Genomic DNA, 22,452 nt, shown 5'->3' with positions numbered 1-22,452 from the left:
CGGTCATAATGTACGATAATTGTGTACTAACCCTTTATGCCGATGCTCGACTTATAATCTGCATGCATATGACGGAGAAAGTGTATATGATGCCGTATGTCTTTGGTATGAGGGCGGTCAACCATGAAAAGAGAACGTTACGAGTGATGTGCTCTGGTTGTTCAGATGTTGCACCCGCTACGCGAGTACGGATGGCTCGGATGTATGGGTAGCGTTTCTAGAAAGGTTTAGGTCTCCCGATCCTGTAGAGAGCTTAACACAGTTTTTATAATACCCCAGAGAATTCCAGGAAACCCAGTCGAGACAGTTATCGTTGACTGGGTTCTCAACGGTGAACGGACTGTAATCCGCGTCATACCACACTAAAACCTGATCTAGGTGTTCATTTCATTTGGTAATCAAAGTCTGGGTGCATTAATCAAAGTCTGGGTGCAGTCTCTCTACCTTATCCCGACAAAAAAAAATGCTACATGTCGAACTAATTACAATATCATGATGTTACATACAGAATGAACAATCCATCCTAAAGGGTCCTCAGCCTCCATTATTCCAATGCGAATATTTCCTGCTGGTCTAAATTTAACTCTCGATCTTTTGGTACTCATTTTTCAACTTTCCTTTACCATTCCCATTTTCCGGTACGAATGACACTAAGCGATTTTTTCGGGTACACATAGGAAGTGTCATTTGAGTTCAATCTACTCTATCGCTAATCACATATAGATTATCTTAGTCCTGCTAAATAAACATATGTCTTCTTAGTGCAAACAGACAACGATCGAACACTCATAAAACCTCACTCAGTACATTCATAACATGCTAATTGTATCTGAGGTTGACATAAACTCGCCAGCCCCCGACGAAATGGTTTATCTCTAGTCTAATATCTAGAACGACCTAACTTGCGGAAGTCTGTTCGGCCTTGGGGCCGACGTCAACAATGAACAAAGGTATATATACCACCGCTCACTTGACTGGTCTTAAAGCCTTTTCCTCCAAAATCTCACCGACCAAGCAGTATACTTCAACCTCATCCTTCTAGACCTCGTTCCAACACCATGTTCACCATAAGTCTCTTCTTACAGTCGGCGCCGTCTTCGCCGTCACTGGTGAGTACGACCCTCGAGGATGCGGTCTGCAATCATACTGACTTTCAGCACAGATGTCCACGCTTCTCCTGTTCAACGTGCCCAATGCTCTGCCGATAACCAAAACTACGTTGACAATGTGACCTGTCCCTCCATCAACAACCTCAACTCATTTTTAACTTACCAGGGTGATAACGTGGGCACCAATGCCTTTGAGTGAGTCGCCCGAATCCGCACAACGGGCATAGTCTTGTATTGATATGCCAACCTTGATGTGTAGCGTTCTGGGAGAAGTCAACAAACTGCTCGTATCCGATGACCCAGTGTCCACTATCATCAAAGATGTTACTGGTGGTATTGTCACCGGAGTCACCGATGGTGTGGTCTACAACCTGAAGAATTTGGCGGTGAGTATATCAGCAACAATGAGAAGGTCTGTATCGCTAAAACATATATCGTTGATCAGTCTACCATTCAACAACTCGACCCAGACTGCAAGTGCAATCTGGTGGCTTGTAACAACAATCTCAACGATGCCAAGGTACAATGTCGTCAGTATCTCCCTGTATTGCTATCGAGATGATCCGGAGCTGATAACCATCGAACAGAACTTTCATCCCAAAATCCAATGATTCAAGAAGGTTGTGGTGATGCTATCGCCGCCTGCGCTCCTTTCTACAGTCGAGACGAAATCAACTCATTCACCGGCTGCTGCTCTCAGTACCAATACTCCCCAGCGAAATAGGTTGATATGTCTTTGCTTCATCTCGCAAGATACACCCCTTCATCCTTTTATATTTAGTACAACAGCTCCAGTAGAGGAGAATAAGACAACATCACCAAATGTTTGACTGAAACTGTAGCTCCTAGATTCTCCGCATGTATAATGGGTTTTGGATTTAACGAGCAAGATGTTCGATCGCAGAGACGGATTATGCTGCAAGACGCATATTCATCAATCTCACTGGCATGCAGCCGAAGTATTGGGATATAACAGGCTGAAAAAGTTATCCGTAGGCGAGTTCATAGTGCCTGTGAAACTCAGGCCAACCACTAATGTTTGGCCATATCAGCGGATGAGGTCTCGTGTCTTTCTCGAACAGGTTGGCTTACAATGACTTGTATCTGATTGTCCTGACCACATCGCAGCCAGTGCTGGGGGCACTTCCGGACTAGCCACGCCATTCGGATTATCCAGCAACGTGATTTGTGTCGCACCTTCGGCTTTCTGTAGCAGAGCACCGCGAATATACCGCACACCGGCCCAATATGACTGGAGAGTGTCCAGTAGACCGATGATCCGTTGAAAGTCTGCTCGAGCAATTTTGGCAAGATGGACCTGACCAGCTGAATGAGCAGCATTGGTAGGTGAAACGCATTGCGATACTTGAGCCAGGAAGAGCCATCAGTGTTTTCCTTAGCCCTCTCCCGAAGATCATCATACTCACAGAACATGCATCCAGCGATATACAAAGGGTAGTTGATCCACGGCTGAGTGTTTGCCTTAACATCAATCTGAGAGAGCAAGTCAGCGGAATATAAGAGCGTAATGAACGCATACTTACGAGTTCTGCAAAGCTGGCAATGTCAAGAATAGTCTTGGCTGAACTGGCTGCGATTTGTTGTCCAGCTACATCAGGTAAGGTGCTATTCGAGTGTACCTCCCCTGTGCGGAGTAGGTCCGGTTGATAGACCAGTATGATTAGGCTACACAAAGCCCGATGATAGGTGAGCGAAGAGAGAGCAAGAGGACGAACAGCACGACTTACGTATGGAACCAGAACTACATTCGCACACACCGTCAGTTCTACGTAGATCGGTAATACCTCTTTCTTCAGACTTACATGCAGGAGAACAAAGGTACTGCCATGTCCGATCGACGCGTACCTCTGGAATGCGGAGGTCTCAAATCTCAACTCCGTAGGCAACGTCGTATGAAATTCGTTCAATTCGCTCTGAGCGATCTCTAGCAACTGTGATTGAGGGGACCTGAGATGATCTCGAAGTGTACGAGCAACACTATCGGACAGCACAAGGATCCTCACCAGGTATAGGAAGGGATCCGCTTGTGTCTCACCATCAGATGCAAGAACAGGCGGCAAAGTCGGTAGGGCAGGGGGCTGAGTTAGATACATTCCACTTCGACCGGCTAATCATGATGTCAAATCAGAATCGACCGGAGATGCGGAGGCTAGGCTACGGACTCACTTCCTATGGTCATAATAGCATCCATCATTACTAATGAGCAGTGTAGTTGCCGAGCATACAATTCATCAGGAGCTTGTGGTAGTTGGTCACTGGCCGTTTGCTTGCTGAGCGAGTCCAATCCTAAGTATTGCGTCTGATCAGTCACAGCTTCAATTGGTGAACAAATCGAAACTCGACCCACCAAGATCCTGTCCCATCCTGAGACCCATCCCAGAATACATCCACAGACCCTGGGAACAACGTCAGCCACAATGATTGGTGATAAGACAGAGACACATCATACTCACCGCATCTCGATCCTGCCCAAACTCATACCAGCTGATCAGGATGAGCGTTTCTACCATTTCCACCGTCGAGAATGATATGTTCTTTGATATCTGCTCCTTGGCTTTGGACGACCACATGTGGGACGCAGAGTTGTGTGTAGACGTTGACCGATCTATGGCTTCAGCTGAAAGAGGCCGCGAGCCGTAGAGAGGGGAGAATCGAGCAGATATTGCACAGATGATGTTGAGCAAATAGGGCGGCTTATTCGCAATAAGATTTGGAATGTCATTTGTGGACAGTCGCAGAAAGGGGAAGAAGTAGGTGTAATGTAGATTGAAGATAGGTATGAGATGTTGCAAGGCTTTCGTATGTGGGTATTGTTTGTCTTGGTCCCATATGGGTAACTCTTGAGTGTTGTCCAAAGCTGACAGCGCTGACAGAGAGTTCGCAGGGAGTTTAGGTGATGGAGGGGCCGAAACGTCGTATTGCACCTGTTTGTAACCAGGTGCAATAGCAGTGGGTCCAAAGAACCGAAAGTATGGGACTCGGAACCGAGATCTCGGACTTTTGACACGATTTGGTTGTACAGCCGGTAATCGACCTTCTATACTCGATGGCGCAACTCCGAAATCATTCGACCCACGTCTAGTCAAGCTAATTGCTGGGTCCCATCCAAGCAATTCGTTCAGATTCCAGTCTCTATTCGCTTGAGATCCATCCTCAATATCTTCTCTCATTGGATCCGTACCATGCCAAGACATGAGGTTGTTGATAAATTCTAGATCGGCTGAAGGATCGATGAATGCAGCATCGTCGATATGTTTTCGAGTTGCATCACTTTGAGAAAGGGACGTTTCACTGGTGGGAGTGATTATGTCAGGTTGAACAAGGGAGTTCAATTGTTGTTGGTTGGTCGGAATGTAGGTGGAAGGTCCAGGGACTCCTAAAGGGAGTACATTTGGGTGATCACCGGATAAGGAGAGGGTGACAGGATTTAGGGTGGTGGTTGCCTTTATCGATTGGGAGGGCTGATACGAATTGGAAGAAACGGAGGGGTCTAAAGGATGCAATTTCTTGCTTCTATCATCCTCAACGACCTGCATCTTAGGTTTCCGTTTTCGTTTGGCATGTGGAGTATAGATACAGGTTTGAGAATTTTTTGCGCATGTATTACAGACAGGACGATCCCCTGAACATTTAATCTTCCGTGCCCTACAAGCAGTACACGCGATGAGTGCCCGCTGCCGCCTATCTATATCCTCATCGTTTGGGACGTTTTCTGTGTGATCGGTTGACGAAGTGGGGGATGAATCGGTATGATTTTGAGCAGTAGTGGATGGAAACAGATGGTGTAGGGGTAAAGTAACGAGTCGGAATGCTTGGCCATCGATGGGATTACTATTACTTTGGCTCATCTTCAGTCATCTTCGAGCATCCAGTATGCGTGAAACAACAGCCATTGGTTACGACGAGATAGACAGTGGTAAAAGATGTCGTGAATATGTTGACAGCACAGTTAGTGTATATCTTATTTTGCCGAAAATTGAAACGAAGATCAGGTGCCCAACTTCGGTGCCCTTCTAATGCTCACGTGGTATCTACAATACTGTATGATATACATTTGGAGGACTTGGAAAAACCCAAATCTATACTGTCCAACTTCATATGGCCTGTGAGCCCGCATCGAATTCACATAAAAGACATGTACAGAGGCAGCAATTTTGTAGTTCGAATACATCAAAGGTCACAAATACTATATATATATAGTCGCTACACAGATAACGTACGAGTCTAAAGAGCGAGATCCGTGTTTTATCAATATTTTCTCGATAACGCTTATGACTGCGCTCTAAACGCTTATGCACGGTCTGATGTCTCCACATGAGCTTTCTCTCCGTTCAACGCAGTCTCAGAAGCCTTTTCTGGCACCGAGGCACCGAGCTCTGCCCCTGCAAGATTTCCCCCTGGGTGTGCATCACGTAAATGCTGTCAAATGAACATCAGTAAGACGACTCATAGTGGATTGCGGATTATGCCACTCACATTGGGAAGTCGAAGAAGCACATGTTCCCCAGTAAACAGAAGATCGATTTGTTCAAGAGACAGTTTGGCAGTCTCAGGGTACAAGAAGTAGATAAGGGGAATGAAGCATGCGTTGAAAACACAGAAATAGATATAGGTCTTGTAGCCAATAGAGTTGATTGACACTGGAGTGATCTCAACGACAAGGAAGGTAAACTGGTAATCAATCAACATTAACGTGTGAAGCTCGGCAGGCTGGGGACGAGAGCCATACTCACAATCCAGTTCGAAGCAGAAGCTAAGGCCGCCGCAGATGCTCGAATCGGCAATGGAGCATATTCTGCTGGGAGAAGCCAGGGAATGGCAAGCAAACCGACAGCGAAGAAAAAGCTTCAAAATATCGGAGTTAGCACGAATCTTCGGCGACTCCACGATATGCTGGCGACCTACTTGAACAAGAAGAGCATTACTGCGGCCACGATACCAGTTCCTTGATGATTAACGGACGTGGTTCCCGCAAGGATTGCCATACAAGCGCATTGACCGGCGGCGGCAAACAGCATGAGTTTTCTCTGCGTTGGTGTCAGCTGTCGTCTACATGTGTCATTGGCATGATACAGATCGACTCACTCTTCCTACACGGTCGATCACCCATATGGGAATGAGGGAAGATAAGAAGTAGGCAATTCCATTGAAGCCGGAAAGAAGAAGCGAGATATCGTGACTAAGACCGACAGATTGTTCGAAAATCACAGGGGCGTCTATGCAGTTGTGCTGTCATCAGCCGGTTTGTCGTTCAATTAGTTTTTTGGGATGTTACACGTACAATAGGTAATCAAGTTGATACCACAGAGCTGTTGCATGAATTGCGAGCCAACACCAAGCATGACTCGATGGAAATACCTTTCCTTTCCGAACGTAAAGCACGCTCGCACCGGTGAAATAGGGTTGCCATTCTTATCTTTCACAGCCGCGGCTTCCTCTTCAATCAGAGCAAGTTTGATCGATCCGAAATCCGCGTCGAGGTGTTCAAGTCGATCTGCTCCCTTGTAGGTGGAGAGTTGATCGAGTACAGCTCGGGCCTCATCTTCTCGGCCGTGCTTCAAGAGCCATCGAGGAGATTCGGGGCATATCAGAATGACAAGGATGGTTACGATGGCAAAAGCCATTTGAATGGCTAATGGAGCTCGGAATTGGGCAGGGGAATTGACGAAACTGAGACCATAGTCGATCCAGTATGCGGACATCTGTGTGCTGTGTCAGTACTGCTCGACTATCCTCAAGGCTGTACTTACCACACCGAAGATATTGATGGCTAATTCGATAGCCAAAGCCTTACCACGATCATGAGCATGAGTCGTTTCACTGTGCCAGACAGGGACCGTACTCGTGTTGATACCATTCCCGAGACCAGTTACGATACGACCAACAATGAGTTGGGGAATTCCAAAAGCAGCAGTTTGCAAAGTGGCCCCTATGATAAGAATCGTGCAGCCAAGCATGATCGTTCGTCGTCGTCCAAATTTTTCACCCATGAAGAATGTGAAGATCGATCCAAAGAGACATCCAATTTCGTAAATGGCTACGACAGTACCTTGGAGTGAAGAAGAACCGGTACCCCCGTCAGTCGTATCTGCATTGGGTTATTAGCTGATACTTAGTTTTAGCCAAGGTAATGAACGCACCGATGGAAGGGAACTGCTTGGTGAAAGCATCTCCGGTCAATAAACCAGACATGACACCCTGATCATAGCCAAATAGTCTACGTATCAATGAGAACATCAGATGATGTCCGAGGTAGATGTATATCAACATTCTTCAAACTTACAAGAAAGCGGAACCACACCTATTTGACAAGCCCCGTCAGTATCATGTGGACACTACGATGTTCCAAAGACTTACGCTGCTGTGATTGCCCATTGTACCGCTCGACCACGGAGTAAAGATGTGTTACCGACCATTGTGAGTGTGTGAGTTGATTGACAATGCTCCGGAGAAGTTTGGGGTAGGATTGGAGACGAGGGGTACCAGTATATATATGTGTGTACATCACAAGTCCAACATTTTAGCTGGCCCCGGCTGCCCACATTAGACTGGTAAGGGAATCTCGGCTTAGAGCCCCGCGATCTGTGTATTGTTCCCGGTACTAAGCGACTTGTAGAACACAGTGATGACGAAAGAGGATGTATGGTAGAGCATTGAGGCGTTCATTAATTCGTTAGCTGGACCGAGAGAGAAGAGAGCAGAGAGAAGAACGTCTCGGACCGAGGCTCGTGCCTGACTTCTTACTTCGGTCCGACAGCGACTTACCGCCGGAACTGGTGGTAGTGGTCCTCTGAGAATTGGTGGGTCCCGTAGCTATGAGTGAGATGATATCTGATTGGGAAGACTACATGACCAATTCTGGAAGTCGACGATTCAATCTGGTGTCCGATAAATCTTTTTGAATCGATACAGAACTTCAACGACGAACACGATGGCGATCAACGGCTTGAACGGAATCAATGGTGCCGCTCCTGCAGAGGACAAGCTCATCTCAGCTCAGAATGGTGCAACGACAGTGGATGGCGCAGTATTGGGCGGGTTGAAAGACCAAAGTCGTGAGTGAAAGCTGTGTGCTTAGGATGGGTGAGCTTACTAAGTGAATCTCTAGCCAATCTCGCTTCCATCCCTACAACTCAGCTCTTCTCGTTGGCCGACCAAGGAGTAATCGTCACTGGTGGTGCCCGTGGTTTAGGGTTGTGCATCGCTACATCCTTGTTGGAATCCTCAGCAGCCCATGTATACTGCGTCGATATCCTCCCTAGCCCTTCGGAAGAGGAATGGGCTGTAGCTGAACATACAGCTAAGAGGTTTGGAGGAAAGATCGAGTATCGAAGATTAGATATTACGGATGAGGACGCCGTTTCTAGGATTTTCAGCGACATCTTTGATACCTGCCAATACCCGATAACCGGGTTTTTTGGGGCAGCGGGGATCCAGCAGATGATTCCAGCCTTGGACTATCCCATCAACGACTTTAGGCGCTTGATGGAAGTGAATGTCACTGGTGAGTGTATCCGAGCACCTCGTATTCAGCGCCAGTATGGCTGAGCAAGATCACAGGCACATTTATAACAGTCCAAGCTGCCGCGAGAGAGATGAAGAAACGAGGGGTCAGGGGAAGTATCGTGATTACCGCCTCCATGTCCGCATCTATTGCTAACAAAGGTGAGCAAGACCATTCAGTGATTGAGTCGTATGCTGATGGTCCGTATGTAGGACTTACGTGTTTGGCTTACAACACTTCCAAATCCGCTCTTTTGCAGATGTGTAGAAGTGCAGCGGCAGAATGGGGGACGTACGGTATCCGAGTGAACGTACGTTGCCTTGTTGTCACGATGGACATGCAGTCGTGGACTCGCCAATGCTGACGCGATTGTTTCGTATTTCAGACCTTGTCTCCTGGATATATACGTACTGCGATGACAGATGGTTTACTAGCCCAGAAAGAAGGATTGGAAGCAGAATGGCTAAGCGGTAGCATGCTTCATAGATTATCTACTCCAGACGAGTACAGAGGTCCTGTTCTATTCCTGCTCAGTACAGCTTCGAGCTTTATCACTGGAGCTGATCTCCTTGTGGATGGAGGTCATACAGCCTATTAGAATTGGCTTAATCGTACTTTCCGCTATATTTGTTGCGCGACTTGATGCATTCAATAATTGTCTTGTAACTGGCAACAAGCCCATTATTCGAATCACGAGGGACTTGCTCAAGCTGCAACAACGATCAGTGAGTGCTTCACATGCACCATCTCAGCCAAATCGATAAGCCACGGTAGCAAGGTGATTTCCGAGCGGAAACAGGCTATGGAACCAAACAAAGCCAGTTGATGTGAGGGACCGAGGTGAAGCTAAGGCACGATCCGTGAAGGGGACCCTGTATTAATTTGATTTTGGGCGCAATGCGCAGTTCTATGTTACATGTTACATAAGTTTACTATGAACACATGCAACAGCCGATAACCAGGTCCGAGAACACTTACCATCTTCCGGACGGCTGTTCTTCGACTGTTGACGAACAAGGCCTTCTATACTCGTGCTAGTTGGACAGAGCGTTTATGGTATGATATTCGGCCCGGATGACGATGTCTACTCCTCCACCTCATCGAGGATGATTTATCTATGCAAGAAGTTCCACATCAATTTCCTACTCCCTCGTAGTCCAGTCAACATCGACGACATCTCAACGGACAACAAATCAAGGCGATGACTCAAGTAACAGTAGGTCATCAGGCCAACGGCCACTCTGACAAGTTGGAAAAGAAAGCAGCAACGACTGACAAAGTCGCCTCAGTGAGTAGTCTGAGTCGTCCGGCTGAATGTTGACTGACCACCAGGTCAGCCTGGGGATGAACAACTCGTCCTGAACACCATCAGATGCCTCGCTGCGGATCTATGTCAGCAGGTGAGTCCTGACAGCCTCCTGTGTCAAGGTCTTTGCTAACCGTCGAGCAGTACAAGGGTGGACATCCTGGTACAGTGATGGGGGCAGCGGCAATAGGAATTGCGTTATGGAGATACGAAATGCGCTATAACCCTGCCAACCCCGAGTGGTTCAATCGAGATCGTGAGTGATATTGTATTAAGGTATCCCAATCTCGATTACTCGCTGAACTGCATCAAACAGGCTTTATCCTCTCTGCTGGTCATGCTTGTCTCTTCCAATACATTTTTCTCCATTTGTCCGGCTATGAAGCTTGGTCCTTAGATCAGGTGAAGAAATACCACTCACCAGCTACGAAAGGCTCAATGGCAGCAGGTCATCCCGAGATAGAATATCCAGGTGAGCGGCCTCTGATCACGACTGACTCAACTCTAAAGTCAAGCTGATCGTGACCTAGGTATCGAGGTGACCACCGGCCCGCTAGGTCAAGGTATATCCAACGCCGTTGGCATGGCCATTGCCTCAAAACAACTAGCAGCAACATACAATAAAGACGACCTGAAGCCGATAGACAATAAGATATGGTGTTTCACGGGAGATGGTTGCTTGCAAGAAGGTGTAGGACAAGAGTGTGAGTGTATCAAGAATAAGTGATGAAATCGTATTGACTATAGTTGTTCATCGTAGCCATCTCGTTGGCTGGACACCTCGGTCTGGATAACCTGATCCTCGTATATGATAACAACAGTGTCACGGTCGATGGGCGCATAGATAACTGTTTTACGGAGGATACTTCGGCCAAACTAGTTGCGCAAGGATGGCATGTGATTGATGTGTATGATGGGTCCAACGATGTAAGTGATTATCCGATTGGTACACAACCAGTAACTCACCCTACAATAGCTCGCCGCCATTTTGGAAGGCTTCGACAAAGCCAAGCAGCTGAAAGGAAAGCCCGTATTCCTTAATATCCGCACCGTCATCGGATATTCTTCTCGTAAGGCCAACACTGGCCCAGCTCACGGCCAAGCACTGGGTGATGAAGAAGTAGCATACGTCAAGACTCAGCTGGGCTTCAGGCCTGAAGAGAAGTTTGTGATCCCTCAGAGAGTGTACGAATACTTTTCAGAATGTAGAACCAAAGGTGGAGAAGCTGAGGCGGACTGGAACGTTCTGTTCAAACAATATCAAGAGAAATACCCGAGTGACTACAAAGAGCTCTCGCGAAGAATCAAGGGGGAATGGGCATCCGAAGGATGGGAAGCCCTCTTACCCAGTAAAGCAGATTTGCCTCAAGCCGCTCAGCCTACTCGTAAATCAAGTGGAATTGTGGTCCAAGCTTTGGTCCCAAGATTCAATTCTTTCGTCGCGGGTTCCGCGGATCTCCTGGAGTCAACGTTTGTCAGCTTCAAAGACCAAGTAGAATTCCAGAAGGTGAGTTGTGGACTTGGTGATCCATCTTACATGGAACGGCTTGCTGACCTGTAATGTAGCCGGAATCTGGTCTCGGCGATTACACAGGGAGACAAATCAGGTTCGGGATCCGTGAATTCGCCATGGTCGGTCTTGGTAATGGTATTGCCGCTTACCAGAAGGGGATGTTCATACCGTAAGTGCAGCCTGAGAACCTTTCAGCTAAGCTGACCGATTATCCTAGTATCATGTCCACATTCTTCATGTTTTGGATCTATGCTGCACCGGCGGCAAGAATGGCAGCATTACAAGGGCTTCGTTTCATTGGTATTGCAACTCACGATTCGATCGGTATAGGGGAAGATGGTGCGTGATAATCGGGCTTGTTTCAGCCTATGGTATGCTGACATGCTAAGGTCGCAGGTCCAACACATCAGCCTGTTGCCCTTGCCTCTTTTTATCGAGCACTGCCCAATATCAACCTGATCAGACCGGCGGATGCTGAAGAGTGTATGGGAATGTGGCAACTCGCTCTGGATGACAAATCTAAGGACACCCCTTCGATCTTCGCACTTTCGAGACAACCTGTTCCTCTGCTTGATGGCTCTGACCGTTCAAAGGTCCAACTCGGTGCATATGTTGTACACGGCCTCGATGTTGAAGAGCCCGAATTGACTATCATCGCTACTGGAGCGGAAGTGGCCAGAGCTATCGAAACCGCTAAACTTCTCCAAACAATAAAGAGGGTCCGAGTCGTCTCAATGCCTTCACAGCGTCACTTTGACCAACAATCGCCAGAATACAGAGAATCAGTATTGAAGCAGACGTCGAGCTTGGTCGTAGCGATCGAAGCTTGGGCATCTTATGGCTGGGCCAAGTACGCTCATGCCTCGCTGTCCATGCACACTTTTGTGAGCGAATCCCGACATTCCTCAGAAACGACTGATATCAAAGCTGATATGATGGTCATATAGGGTCACTCGGCTCCCCAGCAACAGTTATACGAGTATTTCGGGTTCGAGCCCGACAATATGGCTACAAAGATCGATAGCTGGGCTGCCAATTGGAAGTCAAAAGGTCGTTTGCCAGGTTTGGGGGAATTCGAAGAACTTCTGCTTGGAAGTGTCCAACACTAAGCTTGATTCCGTCTGATTATTTTGTTCAAGCTTTGATCTTGAATATACGTATGAATTGTAAATGGAAATGCATAAGTCATGTACATCTACTGATCTCATCAAATGATCGTGTCTAGACATCTCTGTTTGCATGACATCACACGAAATGCCTGAAAGACGGATTACGCGGGCCAGCTTTCAAGGCTTCGGTCGGTATATCCTTCGAAGTCCAATTGACACTCTGAGCTGTGTTCCTTTTTCCATTGTCGTATTGCATCCACATTCTGAACGCCACGATGATCGAGATCGCCAAGCCTTGTGTGGCCGCTACGATGATGAGAGGTATACTATATGCCGGGCTCCATTTGTCCAGGAATATATTGGCAGACACAAAACCTCCTGAGTTTGCGACAAAGGCTATTGTGCCGAAAGCATCAGCTGTCTATGGAGAATCCAAGTCAATGTAGACGCCTACTGAGAACTCCCACTTTGAACGCTCGAGCATCTTCGTTTGCTTCATTGGACGGATGCCACGAATGAAAGATGACACTCGGCGTTTGGGCACCTCCTGTAATCAGAAAGACTGCAAAATATCCTACAGCATGATTGGATACGGGCACAGATACCAGTATGATGCAACCAATGAATGCCAATGATATAGCACTGGCCAGGTGAAACCCTCTTTCCCGAAAGTAGTCCGATGACCATGCTGTGGTGATCATCATGAGAGTGCCAAACGCGAAAGGCGCAACAGTGAACAAATTGGTCTTGACTACTGAGTAACCAAATCTTGACACGATCTGAATGCGTTGTAAGCGGGTGAAGAGTATGGTGCTTAGTTGATGCTTACTTGTGTCATGAAACTATCAGCAACAGAAGTTGCGATGCCGTATAACAAACCTTGAGTTCAGATCAGCGAGATCTGGCGTCAGCGAAGAGGACCCCTTACCGATGATAGCGTAGGTGTATAACTTCCAATCCCTCAGTGGGGCGAAGAAGGCATTGACGTCGAACTTCGCATCAACAGTACCAGATCCATCTTTCAGGACCCGTAAACGCGCTACCTCTTTCTCTCTTGGATTGAGGAAAGCTGCTGTCGAGGACGACCAGGGCAGCATGAATGCGGTTAACACTGCCCAGCCTACCGTCAAAGCTCCTGCATTTCAAAATCAGCTATCAGTCGCTTGCGATTTGGGCAGTTTGACACATCAGCTCACCTTCGATCAATAGCAGTATCTGCCATCCTTTCAGCTTGGAGTCTAGTTGGAATACCCCGTATGCTATCAGGCTAAATAGGTTATCACTATTAGTCTGGTCTGAACGTTGAAACGACTGGACTTACCCTCCAAATGCACCTGACAGCGCGTTCGTTGAGTAGAAGACTCCGATTCTCTGCAGCCAGTTTAGCTTCTGTCTGACACCCTTTGACCTGTTCTTACCTTGGCAAGCTCCCCTCTACTATAAAATGTTGTCAGGTAATATATCAAAGAGGGTGAAAATCCCGCTTGAAAAATTCCTTGAACTGCTCAGTTTACTGTCATCAAGTTGATGTTCCTGTCACCGAGAAACCACCCACCGAATCTAACGGCCACAGCGCCTCCAAAATTGGTACATGCTGCCCCCAAAACTGCCATGATTCCCCATCCTAGCATATAGCCCGGTATAGTATACCGCGGGCCAACCCTTCTAGTCAACATAACCATGGGAACTACCCCAATCGTGAAAGGAATGCTAGGGCGATTCAACCTTCAGTCAGGAGTGCATTGATAGCGTTGGGGTCGATGCTCACAAGAAGATACATAGCAGAGTACGATACCCATCTTGTGGGAAGCGCAGGTCTTCCGTCATCCCACCTGATTTGGCATTGGATATATTGTTCTGTATATCGATCAGCAGTGTTTCATTAATTAATTTGCTTGCGAGCTTTACTCACTCGATCCAAGGCATTGAACAGATAACCAACTATTGAAGATTTCATCAACGGTTGCAGTAGAGAGATACATGACTGCGAAACTCACAGAAGATGAATGGTAATATCTGCAAGTCACCGGGAGCTCATTCAGCTAGATGGTGCAAGGACAAGGACTTGTGAATGCATCAGGCATAGCACTTACATGCCAGTCCAACTTCCTGACCACAGCTCGGGATTCCTCTTCCGTATACGCATAGGCGGAGAAGTCGTACTTGTCCTCCACCTTCGAATCTTCGGCAGGAGTACCGACTAGGGTCTGAGGAGTCTCATATCTGAGGTTCTGAGGATGCTCGTCGTAAACATCGAGACTTGAGAAAGGTTCACTGTCAGGCTCGACGTCGAGGTGACGCCTATGTAGACTCATCTTGCTAGACTATGGTCGTTCATACAGCTCGTTCGACGAAGCTTAACATGCATCTTTGTTGTCTGAAGATTGAGTGTGACCATCAATGACAGCAAGTGCTTCGGTACAAACCTCATTGGCAAATTATGGAAGATCACCTCGAGGGCAATTCCACTTTCGCTCGGATCCGAAAATAACAAGATTTCTGGTGATAAGCACGCCATATAAGAACCACCAGGTACTTCGAGGTTTGGATGTAGATCATATACGTGCTGAGGACTTGAGAGCAGGCTGTGATCAAATTGTCAAGCATCAATGGTGAATCCGGATTAAGCGAGATTTCCGGCTCTTCGGATTTCACCGTCTAATCTGTCGTGCTCGGGATATCACATCTCACCAATTTACTCTCATCTCCCCACCATATCGCGCCATCGTATCTAAGATGTTGATATCAGACATCGCGGTAATCCGACTCTCATGTGCAATGTTCATGCCCTTCGATGCAGATCACCACGCGATTCTCTCCGACATGTTCTGACTTTTATATGAGAAGTTGATGCACGAAGTTGAAGAAGTTTGGGATTGAGTGATCAAGAGACAAGTAGTTCGAACGAAAATGACCTCTACAGGTGACAAGATAGCTATTGTTGGCGCGGGTGAGTGAGCATCTCTCGTCACCAGACCTTCATGTACTTATAACATCGATTATACAGGCGTGTTCGGTCTATCTACCGCCTTACATCTCAGTAAGAGAGGATACAAAGATGTGACAGTATACGATTATCGGCCATACCATGAAAACGCGTATAATCCCAGTGAAGGATGTGACTCTGCGAGTGCGGATGTCAACAAGGTCTATAGATGTTCTTAGTGAGTCTTCCCTGGACATCCTATCCGATTACTCTGAAGCTAACTTGAGATGATCCACAGCGGTAACGAAACAGAATATCAAGATTTAGCCTTCTCTGGGCGTGATATTTGGTTCGATTGGAATAAGCAGATTGCCAATTCCGCTCCGGAGGATCTACCAAAAGGCTTGACACCACAGGATCAGTTATTGGTCTCGAACGGCTTCTTGAGAATAGCTGGCTCAGGTGAATTATCAGATTTTGATAAGGTGAGTCTGAACGCGTTGGAGAAGGCTGGACTCAGACACCATCAGCATGTTCTCGTAAGTGAATATTTCCATCAATGGTTCTGATTGTGTTACGAAGCTCTGGAAGACTGATTTCTGGGTATGTCAACAGCTCGACGAAGCAGATATGCAAAGATTGTGGGACAAGGACGCGAAGGAACCATCGCACTGGAAAGAGAAGGTTCATGCGTTAGACAAAGCTGGTGGAGGTGGTCTCAATGGTTTCATCGATACTTCAGCGGGATTTACATATGCCGACAAAGCTTGTGCGTGGGCTAGACATCTCGCGGAGAAGGAGGGAGTCAAGTTTGTGCTTGGCCCTGAGATCGGTAAATTTGATGAACTATTGGTCGAAGAAGGGAAGGTTGAGAAGAAGATCAAGGGTCTGAGAACTGCCGATGGAAAAGAGCACCCTGCGGATGTCGTGATCGTAGCTGGTAAGTTCAGGTGTTCTAGGCTTCAAATGGGTCCCAGACTGATCATACCAATAGGAGGAGGGTGGACACCAAGTATCGTGCCAGAAGTTGAGAGCCTATTGGAGACCACTGCCGGATCAGTAGTCACCATAACTTTACCCCAAGACAGACAAGATCTATGGGATAAGGTGAGTCCTCCACACACATGATCCTGACCAGATCCAAGATGCTCACGGTTGTTCGCATAGTTCTCCCCTGAGAAGTTTCCAGTGTGGGCTTATGGGTGGATGGGAAAGAGCAGTCCGGAATTTGGAGGGTAGGTGATTTCCTTCTGGCAAAACACCAGAAGTCCAACTGATATTACCATCAAAGTTTCTACGGCTTCCCTCGTACTCCCGAGGGTAAGATAAAGATTGGTTGTGGGTACATTCTTCATCTTGATATAGGACTTACACTGACCGATACCTTATAGATCGAGGTCGAAAATGGACTAACTTCCAAACACATCCTAAGACTGGCAAGTGAGTGAATGATATAATTGCCGACTCCCCTATACTGATATTTGAGCTCAGACGTCTCTCAATACCAATCACCAAATACACCGAGGAAAAGGCTTCCAATCTTCCTAAGAAGGCGATTGATAATATCAAGATAGTGATCGGTGAATTATTCCCGGAGTTGAAGGTAAGTCTGTCTACTGCTTTTTAATTGCTCTGCAGATGGGTCGTATGCTCATTTGTTTCCTCATCTCATAGGAAATCGGCATAACGGATACAAGAATGTGTTGGTACACCGACAGTATCGACAACTCCTTCGTCATTGACTATGTACCAGGATACAACAAAGGTCTATTTGTTGCATCTGGTGGATCAGGTCACGGATTCAAGTTCTTACCGGTACTAGGCAAACACGTTGTCAACGCACTAGAAGGGAAGAAGGATCAGTTCACAGAGATGTGGAAGTGGAGAGCTGCCGTGCCAGGTCAACCTGCAAATGGTATCGAAGAAGGCGAGAAATCAGGTAGAAATTTGGCGGATCTGATCATCGCAGAGGAGAAAGACTGGCTGTGGACGAAAGAGCACATTCTGAACGAGGGTAAGCAGGATGACGGTGATGTGGATAAATTGGCTTCGGAAGTTCAAAAGGTGTTGGTATCTGCGTAATCGTACTTGAGCGCGTTTTGGGCTTTTCCATGTTTAGAGTAATCTGTCGTATCGAGGAACGTTACTTGCAATCAAGTAGCTGGTGACTTTGATCAGTGCATGAGATAAACAGCACAACATGCTCTGCTCCTCAAAGTGACCAAAATACATAACATGTACATTCCATCTATAGACCCTTTGCCTGCAGGGCCTTGAAATCCGTTGGCGTGGCACCATTATACAACCATTTACCCAAAGTAAGCACATCGTATACTCTCAACCCAGTAGCCTTGCGAATCGAGTGAGAGAAAGGTGGAATGTTCGTACATTCGAGTACGATAGCTTTGACCTTGGGGTGGTTCGAGGTAAGCTCGTGAGCAGCAGCTAGTACCTCCTTCTCCATTCCTTCGAAGTCGTCTGTAGATCGGGATCAGGATCAGGTCAATACGAAGTCTGAAGATGTTTCTGGATTAAGTGTTTTACCATACTCACATGGAATACGCGATTCCAAGACAGCCTTGAAGACTCCCTTTGTAGGATCGGGATCTTCTGGTAATCCGTAGACTGGCGTATCGGGGTGTGCACCGACACTGGTCAGATGTTTGACGGTCTACAGATATTACACTAGCGTCAGTCAAAAAAAAAAACCTCATGTCAAGCATACAAGTATCAAGATGGTATCACGGACCAAAGCAGATTTTTTGAATGTGATTACTCCAACCGAGTCTTTCGAGTCTTCTCCTGGGAAGAAAGTCTGTTGTAACCATGTGACCTGTAATAAGGCGGATGTACCAATGTATGGTAGTCTGTTGACCAAGAATGGGTGCATAGTAGCGAGCTGTCCAGTTGATCGATATCTCAGTATCTCTGACGATGTTAGCCCTGATCACGATAGACTCACGAATCCGCAAGTAGTTACGAAAGCTACCACTCCCTCTTCCTCGATCAACTTTTTGCCTTCCCTCACGAATGCATCTACAAGTTCTTGACCCCATTTGTTACCCACTACCAGATCGCCCGTCGCTTCCTCAACGACTCGGATGACCACTGGAATATCACCCCATGAAGCTGCATTGCCGACATCTCCTGCAGGTCGAGGGAAGTTGGTCTTGAGCTGGAGTACACCTAGCTTGGGTGTTTTGACCGAGGTGCTGGTAGATGACATGATGTACAACAATGACTATCCGTTACGAGATCGGAGTGAGACTGGACGACCGACAGGATTTAAACTGAAAGAGGAGCCTGATGACTTCAAACAGCCGAAGCAAGTGCAGTTGAACAAGCTGAGGACTTTGGATGGTAGCGATCTACAATGCAAACAAATCCAAACAATTCTCTCTCAAAGCTGATTTGCAATAATCGCTGATCCCCGAGAATGATGCATAAGCTGCTGTTCTGACCATTCTCCTTCTCGGCCAGCCGAGTATCCTCTCCAATGCAATTCCCAATCTTAGCGCCATCTCTCGTCTTGATACGGGTTAAACCGAAGATAAGCACGTCAATTGAATGGTATGATCGAAAATCAAGCACGTAAGATATCATCATTTTTCGGAGCTCGTTCCTGAAAATGGCGAATGCTCTTTTGGTGTCAAATCCTTGAAATGGGATGGATCCCGAATGTGTATAGTATCGTGCAGGACATGCATGCTGAGTAAAAAGTCATCAAGCTTCTATCGCATGCGTCCTGGTCCTCCCTATGTCTATGTAAAACCTATACACCCACTTCATTCCCTATCAACCTGTCTACTTCTGCCATCTTAGCCTTTTCCAATTTCTCTCTGCGGATCCGTTGCGATTTCAAGACACCGAAATCGTCTTCGAACACGAACGATACTTCTTCTAGTGATAGCCTATGCAAAATGATACGGATTAGCCAATCTATGATAGGACGGTGTGGACGTATTGAGCTCATAAGTCACACGGAAAATCGAGTTTTTGGATCAGGTGTGTAGACCACAACCACCAACTTGTGTAAGAGGACTCACCCAGAAGTCTCGGGATACAGGAAATAGCAGAACAGCCAACTGAGCGTACAAAAGAAAGCGTACAGCCCAAAAGCACCTGATGGCGTTATTGCATTCATAAGGGATAAGAATGTACCTGCTATTATCAAGTTACCAGTCCTGCGTTTGCAAAGCAAAGTCAGTCACCAGTATCGCGATATAAGGCCATACTTTGCTCTATTATATATGGAAGTGAGACGTACCAGCAAGTAGCTGTACTGATACTAGTACCTATACCCCTCACTTCTAACCTGAACAATTCACCTTGCTGCCATGGGATATTGCCCAGACCTGTGGCATATCCTGCGACGTACACCAACATGGAAAATAGGACTAGGAGAGAGGTGGAAATGGGATAACCTGCGCCTACGACAAGGACGCCTCCTGTCTCCGACGTAAGGACTGGAAGGGTAAGCAGCTCGGGTCAGTCTCGGTATCGCGATATGGAGTGTTCCAGTAAAGTAGATCACATGGACAGAGGGTGACTCACTATGCAGGAAAAATGCAACCAGGATTAGAGCCACCATCATGACTGGTAGAGTGAGCAGCATCGTCACTCTTCTTCCTATAGGATCGATTATCTGAAAACGGGGTTCGTAGTCAGTTCCAGGCGAAGACATATATTTCGAGCTACGGCTTCACACTCACTCTGAGCGCGACCAAGGTGAACAAGAAGTTCACAAAGGCTACGATCATCCCCACAGCTGTAGCATTCTTGAACCCTAGTACAGCGAAGAGCGTCGCAGAGTAATACCTAATATCGTCATCAGTACAAGGTAATGGCTTGGACTCGAATGTGATAGAATACGCTCACATGAGTGTATTGAACCCGCAGAATTGCTGGGATATCTGTAGACCACAGCCAATGACTGCAAATATATCAACACATTAGCTTCCCATCTTGCATTGATGTGCTGTTTCGTGCTGGAAGTTCCTCTTCTGGGTCATCAATCAACTCACTCAAAGCTCGTCTATTCCCACCGATCCGCAACAAGCTTTCCAACCTTTGTCTGAATGTTGTTCTATCGGTGATCTCCTTAGATTGCTGTACAGCTCGTCGCATGATTTCCACTTTCTGATCTATCTGATGAGTGGTAGCCAATGGATATATCTTGGAGAGAATTTGATGAGCAGAATGTACGTCAGATCGAAGTAGGAGTATTCGTGCTGTATGGAAGCAATGGTTCTTTTGATCAGCTTCTAATGCCTGATTATATATGATAGCACATGCATCTGGGCGAAATGACCTACGAGACTCAGGTAGGAATCCAATTGAAGCTAGCTGGATCATGGCTGGTAATGCACCTAAACCTACTATCCATCTCCAACCGTTGTTGATATTTTGGAAGGATGCACCGATCGCTACAGCGTTAAGAGCGATTAGCCAAACACGGAGATATCTTGACCTAGTAATTTCTCACTCACCGTAAGCTACGACCTGTCCGAGAGTAACCACGACTGCGTTCATTGTCACGAGTCTCCCTCTGGTCTTCGTGGGTGCTAATTCACCGATATATAGAGGTACGATGCAGCTTGCCAGACCGACACCTAAGCCAACAATGAATCTGCCAGTGATCATGAGGGTGACGGAGTGACATGCCTGAGGTCGAGCAGGTACGTCAGTGAAGACATTCTGGGAAGAGCAATGTGAGATAGTAAAAGACAACTTACAGCTTGTATCAGTGATCCCGATATGAACACCACATTGGCCAGTACGATGACCAGTCTACGTCCAGTGTAATCTGAAAGTCCACCTGCTAACAGCCCACCTAACAATGCACCGAACGTAGTGGATGATGTTATGGCTTCCTGACAGAGTTATCAGGCATTGTCAGCAACACAGAAGTGGTCATCCATCACTAACGAGGGGTAGTCAGCTCACCTTCTGCCAATCAGTCAATGGTCCACCTAAATCATCCTTGATAATCACCAACACACCAGATATAGCTGCCGTGTCATAACCTGGATACGTAAAGACATTGTCAGAGGGTCTCTTTCTCGAGGCAGATCACTGAGAAGACTATTGGGATGATGGTGAAGAAGTGAAGATGGATCAAAGGATTGAACTTACCAAACAACAGCCCCGATAGAGCAGCTGTGAACACCAGTATCCATACGAACCTCGTTATCCTATCAATGCCACGATAGTCATATCAGTGTCCAGCTATAACCATGCAATTATATGCATATGTATATATTGTATATATCATATATGTGGTATCACTTGTGCTGTGCATAACTCACTCACCTATCTTCCCCTTTCACCTGTATCATCCCTTCATCAACTTGATTTTCCATCGAGACCCTCTCTTCTCTCCTATGCTCCACAGCTGACTCGGTCTCATCTTCCAGCTCAAGGTCGGGTTGATCAGATAGTAACGGCCGGGTGGAGGATGAGATCGGACTAGTATTGGGGTAATGGATTGATGAGGTAGGCGAAGTTGAAGAAATCATGCGAGTCATCTTACGCGTGATGGTTGAGAGAGTGAATCATGTATATCTATGTCCGTCTATCTATCTCTGGAAGTTTTCTCGATGGTGGGCTTCTTTGCTGCTAGCTGTTTATCGTGGGTGATGTAGTGATGACTGCTATTCATGGGTGAATTCATGAATGATTAGAAAGAAAGGAAGAGAGTGAGAAGACAGATTGAGTGAGTTTGCCTGTGCATTGATTTGGTCGTTTTGCATGTTCATCGCAACTCAGCACAAGTGTCGTAATACCCCAGTTCCAATGCCTGCATTCCATCAATCACCTGGGATGATATGACGCAGCCTGCTCAGCGTCAACGAAAGCATAAAGGACAGAGACAGTCAACAAGCATGAAGAGATAACGAAGCATTCATAATGTCCATTCGCTTATATACCATGGCTATCATCCACCTCTGTTAGTTGCTACTTT

At 46.7% G+C, this 22,452-nt stretch overlaps 9 protein-coding genes across 9 annotated transcripts; 4 read left to right on the top strand and 5 right to left on the bottom strand.

Moving 5' to 3' along the window:
* Window positions 1-940: 940 nt before the first annotated feature.
* L199_006205 (uncharacterized protein) lies at window positions 941-1,833 on the top strand (the record flags this gene model as incomplete). The annotated part of the gene is made up of 6 exons (XM_064891905.1): window positions 941-950; window positions 1,086-1,109; window positions 1,163-1,304; window positions 1,369-1,495; window positions 1,555-1,639; window positions 1,697-1,833. The coding sequence occupies 6 exons, from the start codon at window positions 941-943 to the stop codon at window positions 1,831-1,833; spliced, it is 525 nt and encodes a 174-aa protein (XP_064747977.1).
* A 216-nt stretch (window positions 1,834-2,049) lies between these two features.
* On the bottom strand, window positions 2,050-4,666 carry L199_006204 (uncharacterized protein; the record flags this gene model as incomplete). The annotated part of the gene is made up of 9 exons (XM_064891904.1): window positions 2,050-2,141; window positions 2,202-2,474; window positions 2,537-2,603; window positions 2,654-2,795; window positions 2,858-2,871; window positions 2,933-3,237; window positions 3,297-3,416; window positions 3,478-3,526; window positions 3,584-4,666. The coding sequence occupies 9 exons, from the start codon at window positions 4,664-4,666 to the stop codon at window positions 2,050-2,052; spliced, it is 2,145 nt and encodes a 714-aa protein (XP_064747976.1).
* A 754-nt stretch (window positions 4,667-5,420) lies between these two features.
* Window positions 5,421-7,546, bottom strand: L199_006203 (uncharacterized protein; the record flags this gene model as incomplete). Its single annotated transcript, XM_064891903.1, has 10 exons — window positions 5,421-5,549; window positions 5,607-5,801; window positions 5,864-5,975; window positions 6,036-6,157; window positions 6,216-6,346; window positions 6,412-6,832; window positions 6,881-7,218; window positions 7,271-7,347; window positions 7,414-7,431; window positions 7,488-7,546. The coding sequence occupies 10 exons, from the start codon at window positions 7,544-7,546 to the stop codon at window positions 5,421-5,423; spliced, it is 1,602 nt and encodes a 533-aa protein (XP_064747975.1).
* Window positions 7,547-8,061: 515 nt separating this feature from the next.
* L199_006202 (uncharacterized protein) lies at window positions 8,062-9,232 on the top strand (the record flags this gene model as incomplete). Its single annotated transcript, XM_064891902.1, has 5 exons — window positions 8,062-8,185; window positions 8,239-8,634; window positions 8,691-8,795; window positions 8,847-8,944; window positions 9,020-9,232. 5 exons carry the CDS (start codon window positions 8,062-8,064, stop codon window positions 9,230-9,232), a joined length of 936 nt encoding a protein of 311 aa, XP_064747974.1.
* A 603-nt stretch (window positions 9,233-9,835) lies between these two features.
* On the top strand, window positions 9,836-12,562 carry L199_006201 (transketolase; the record flags this gene model as incomplete). The annotated part of the gene is made up of 11 exons (XM_064891901.1): window positions 9,836-9,922; window positions 9,972-10,034; window positions 10,085-10,196; window positions 10,257-10,412; window positions 10,471-10,644; window positions 10,701-10,867; window positions 10,917-11,447; window positions 11,507-11,622; window positions 11,671-11,792; window positions 11,850-12,337; window positions 12,401-12,562. The coding sequence occupies 11 exons, from the start codon at window positions 9,836-9,838 to the stop codon at window positions 12,560-12,562; spliced, it is 2,178 nt and encodes a 725-aa protein (XP_064747973.1).
* A 136-nt stretch (window positions 12,563-12,698) lies between these two features.
* Window positions 12,699-14,877, bottom strand: L199_006200 (uncharacterized protein; the record flags this gene model as incomplete). The annotated part of the gene is made up of 12 exons (XM_064891900.1): window positions 12,699-12,958; window positions 13,017-13,341; window positions 13,392-13,441; window positions 13,491-13,697; window positions 13,759-13,829; window positions 13,884-13,933; window positions 13,981-14,063; window positions 14,118-14,272; window positions 14,331-14,419; window positions 14,475-14,503; window positions 14,560-14,578; window positions 14,656-14,877. 12 exons carry the CDS (start codon window positions 14,875-14,877, stop codon window positions 12,699-12,701), a joined length of 1,560 nt encoding a protein of 519 aa, XP_064747972.1.
* A 595-nt stretch (window positions 14,878-15,472) lies between these two features.
* Window positions 15,473-17,570, top strand: L199_006199 (uncharacterized protein; the record flags this gene model as incomplete). Its single annotated transcript, XM_064891899.1, has 10 exons — window positions 15,473-15,512; window positions 15,570-15,726; window positions 15,787-16,027; window positions 16,104-16,428; window positions 16,483-16,595; window positions 16,656-16,723; window positions 16,780-16,826; window positions 16,880-16,928; window positions 16,980-17,091; window positions 17,163-17,570. 10 exons carry the CDS (start codon window positions 15,473-15,475, stop codon window positions 17,568-17,570), a joined length of 1,560 nt encoding a protein of 519 aa, XP_064747971.1.
* Window positions 17,571-17,736: 166 nt separating this feature from the next.
* L199_006198 (uncharacterized protein) lies at window positions 17,737-18,714 on the bottom strand (the record flags this gene model as incomplete). The annotated part of the gene is made up of 4 exons (XM_064891898.1): window positions 17,737-17,966; window positions 18,042-18,159; window positions 18,238-18,387; window positions 18,451-18,714. 4 exons carry the CDS (start codon window positions 18,712-18,714, stop codon window positions 17,737-17,739), a joined length of 762 nt encoding a protein of 253 aa, XP_064747970.1.
* A 546-nt stretch (window positions 18,715-19,260) lies between these two features.
* L199_006197 (uncharacterized protein) lies at window positions 19,261-22,015 on the bottom strand (the record flags this gene model as incomplete). Its single annotated transcript, XM_064891897.1, has 13 exons — window positions 19,261-19,399; window positions 19,535-19,672; window positions 19,756-19,954; window positions 20,043-20,133; window positions 20,201-20,306; window positions 20,367-20,421; window positions 20,513-20,719; window positions 20,804-20,914; window positions 20,978-21,152; window positions 21,224-21,361; window positions 21,435-21,514; window positions 21,624-21,682; window positions 21,801-22,015. The coding sequence occupies 13 exons, from the start codon at window positions 22,013-22,015 to the stop codon at window positions 19,261-19,263; spliced, it is 1,713 nt and encodes a 570-aa protein (XP_064747969.1).
* Between the last annotated feature and the right edge of the window lie 437 nt (window positions 22,016-22,452).

Source organism: Kwoniella botswanensis, chromosome 1 (genome assembly GCF_036426115.1).
Source record: "Kwoniella botswanensis chromosome 1, complete sequence".
In the NCBI taxonomy this organism is placed as follows: Eukaryota; Fungi; Basidiomycota; class Tremellomycetes; order Tremellales; family Cryptococcaceae; genus Kwoniella; species Kwoniella botswanensis.
This window is presented reverse-complemented; position numbering and strand designations above follow the sequence as displayed.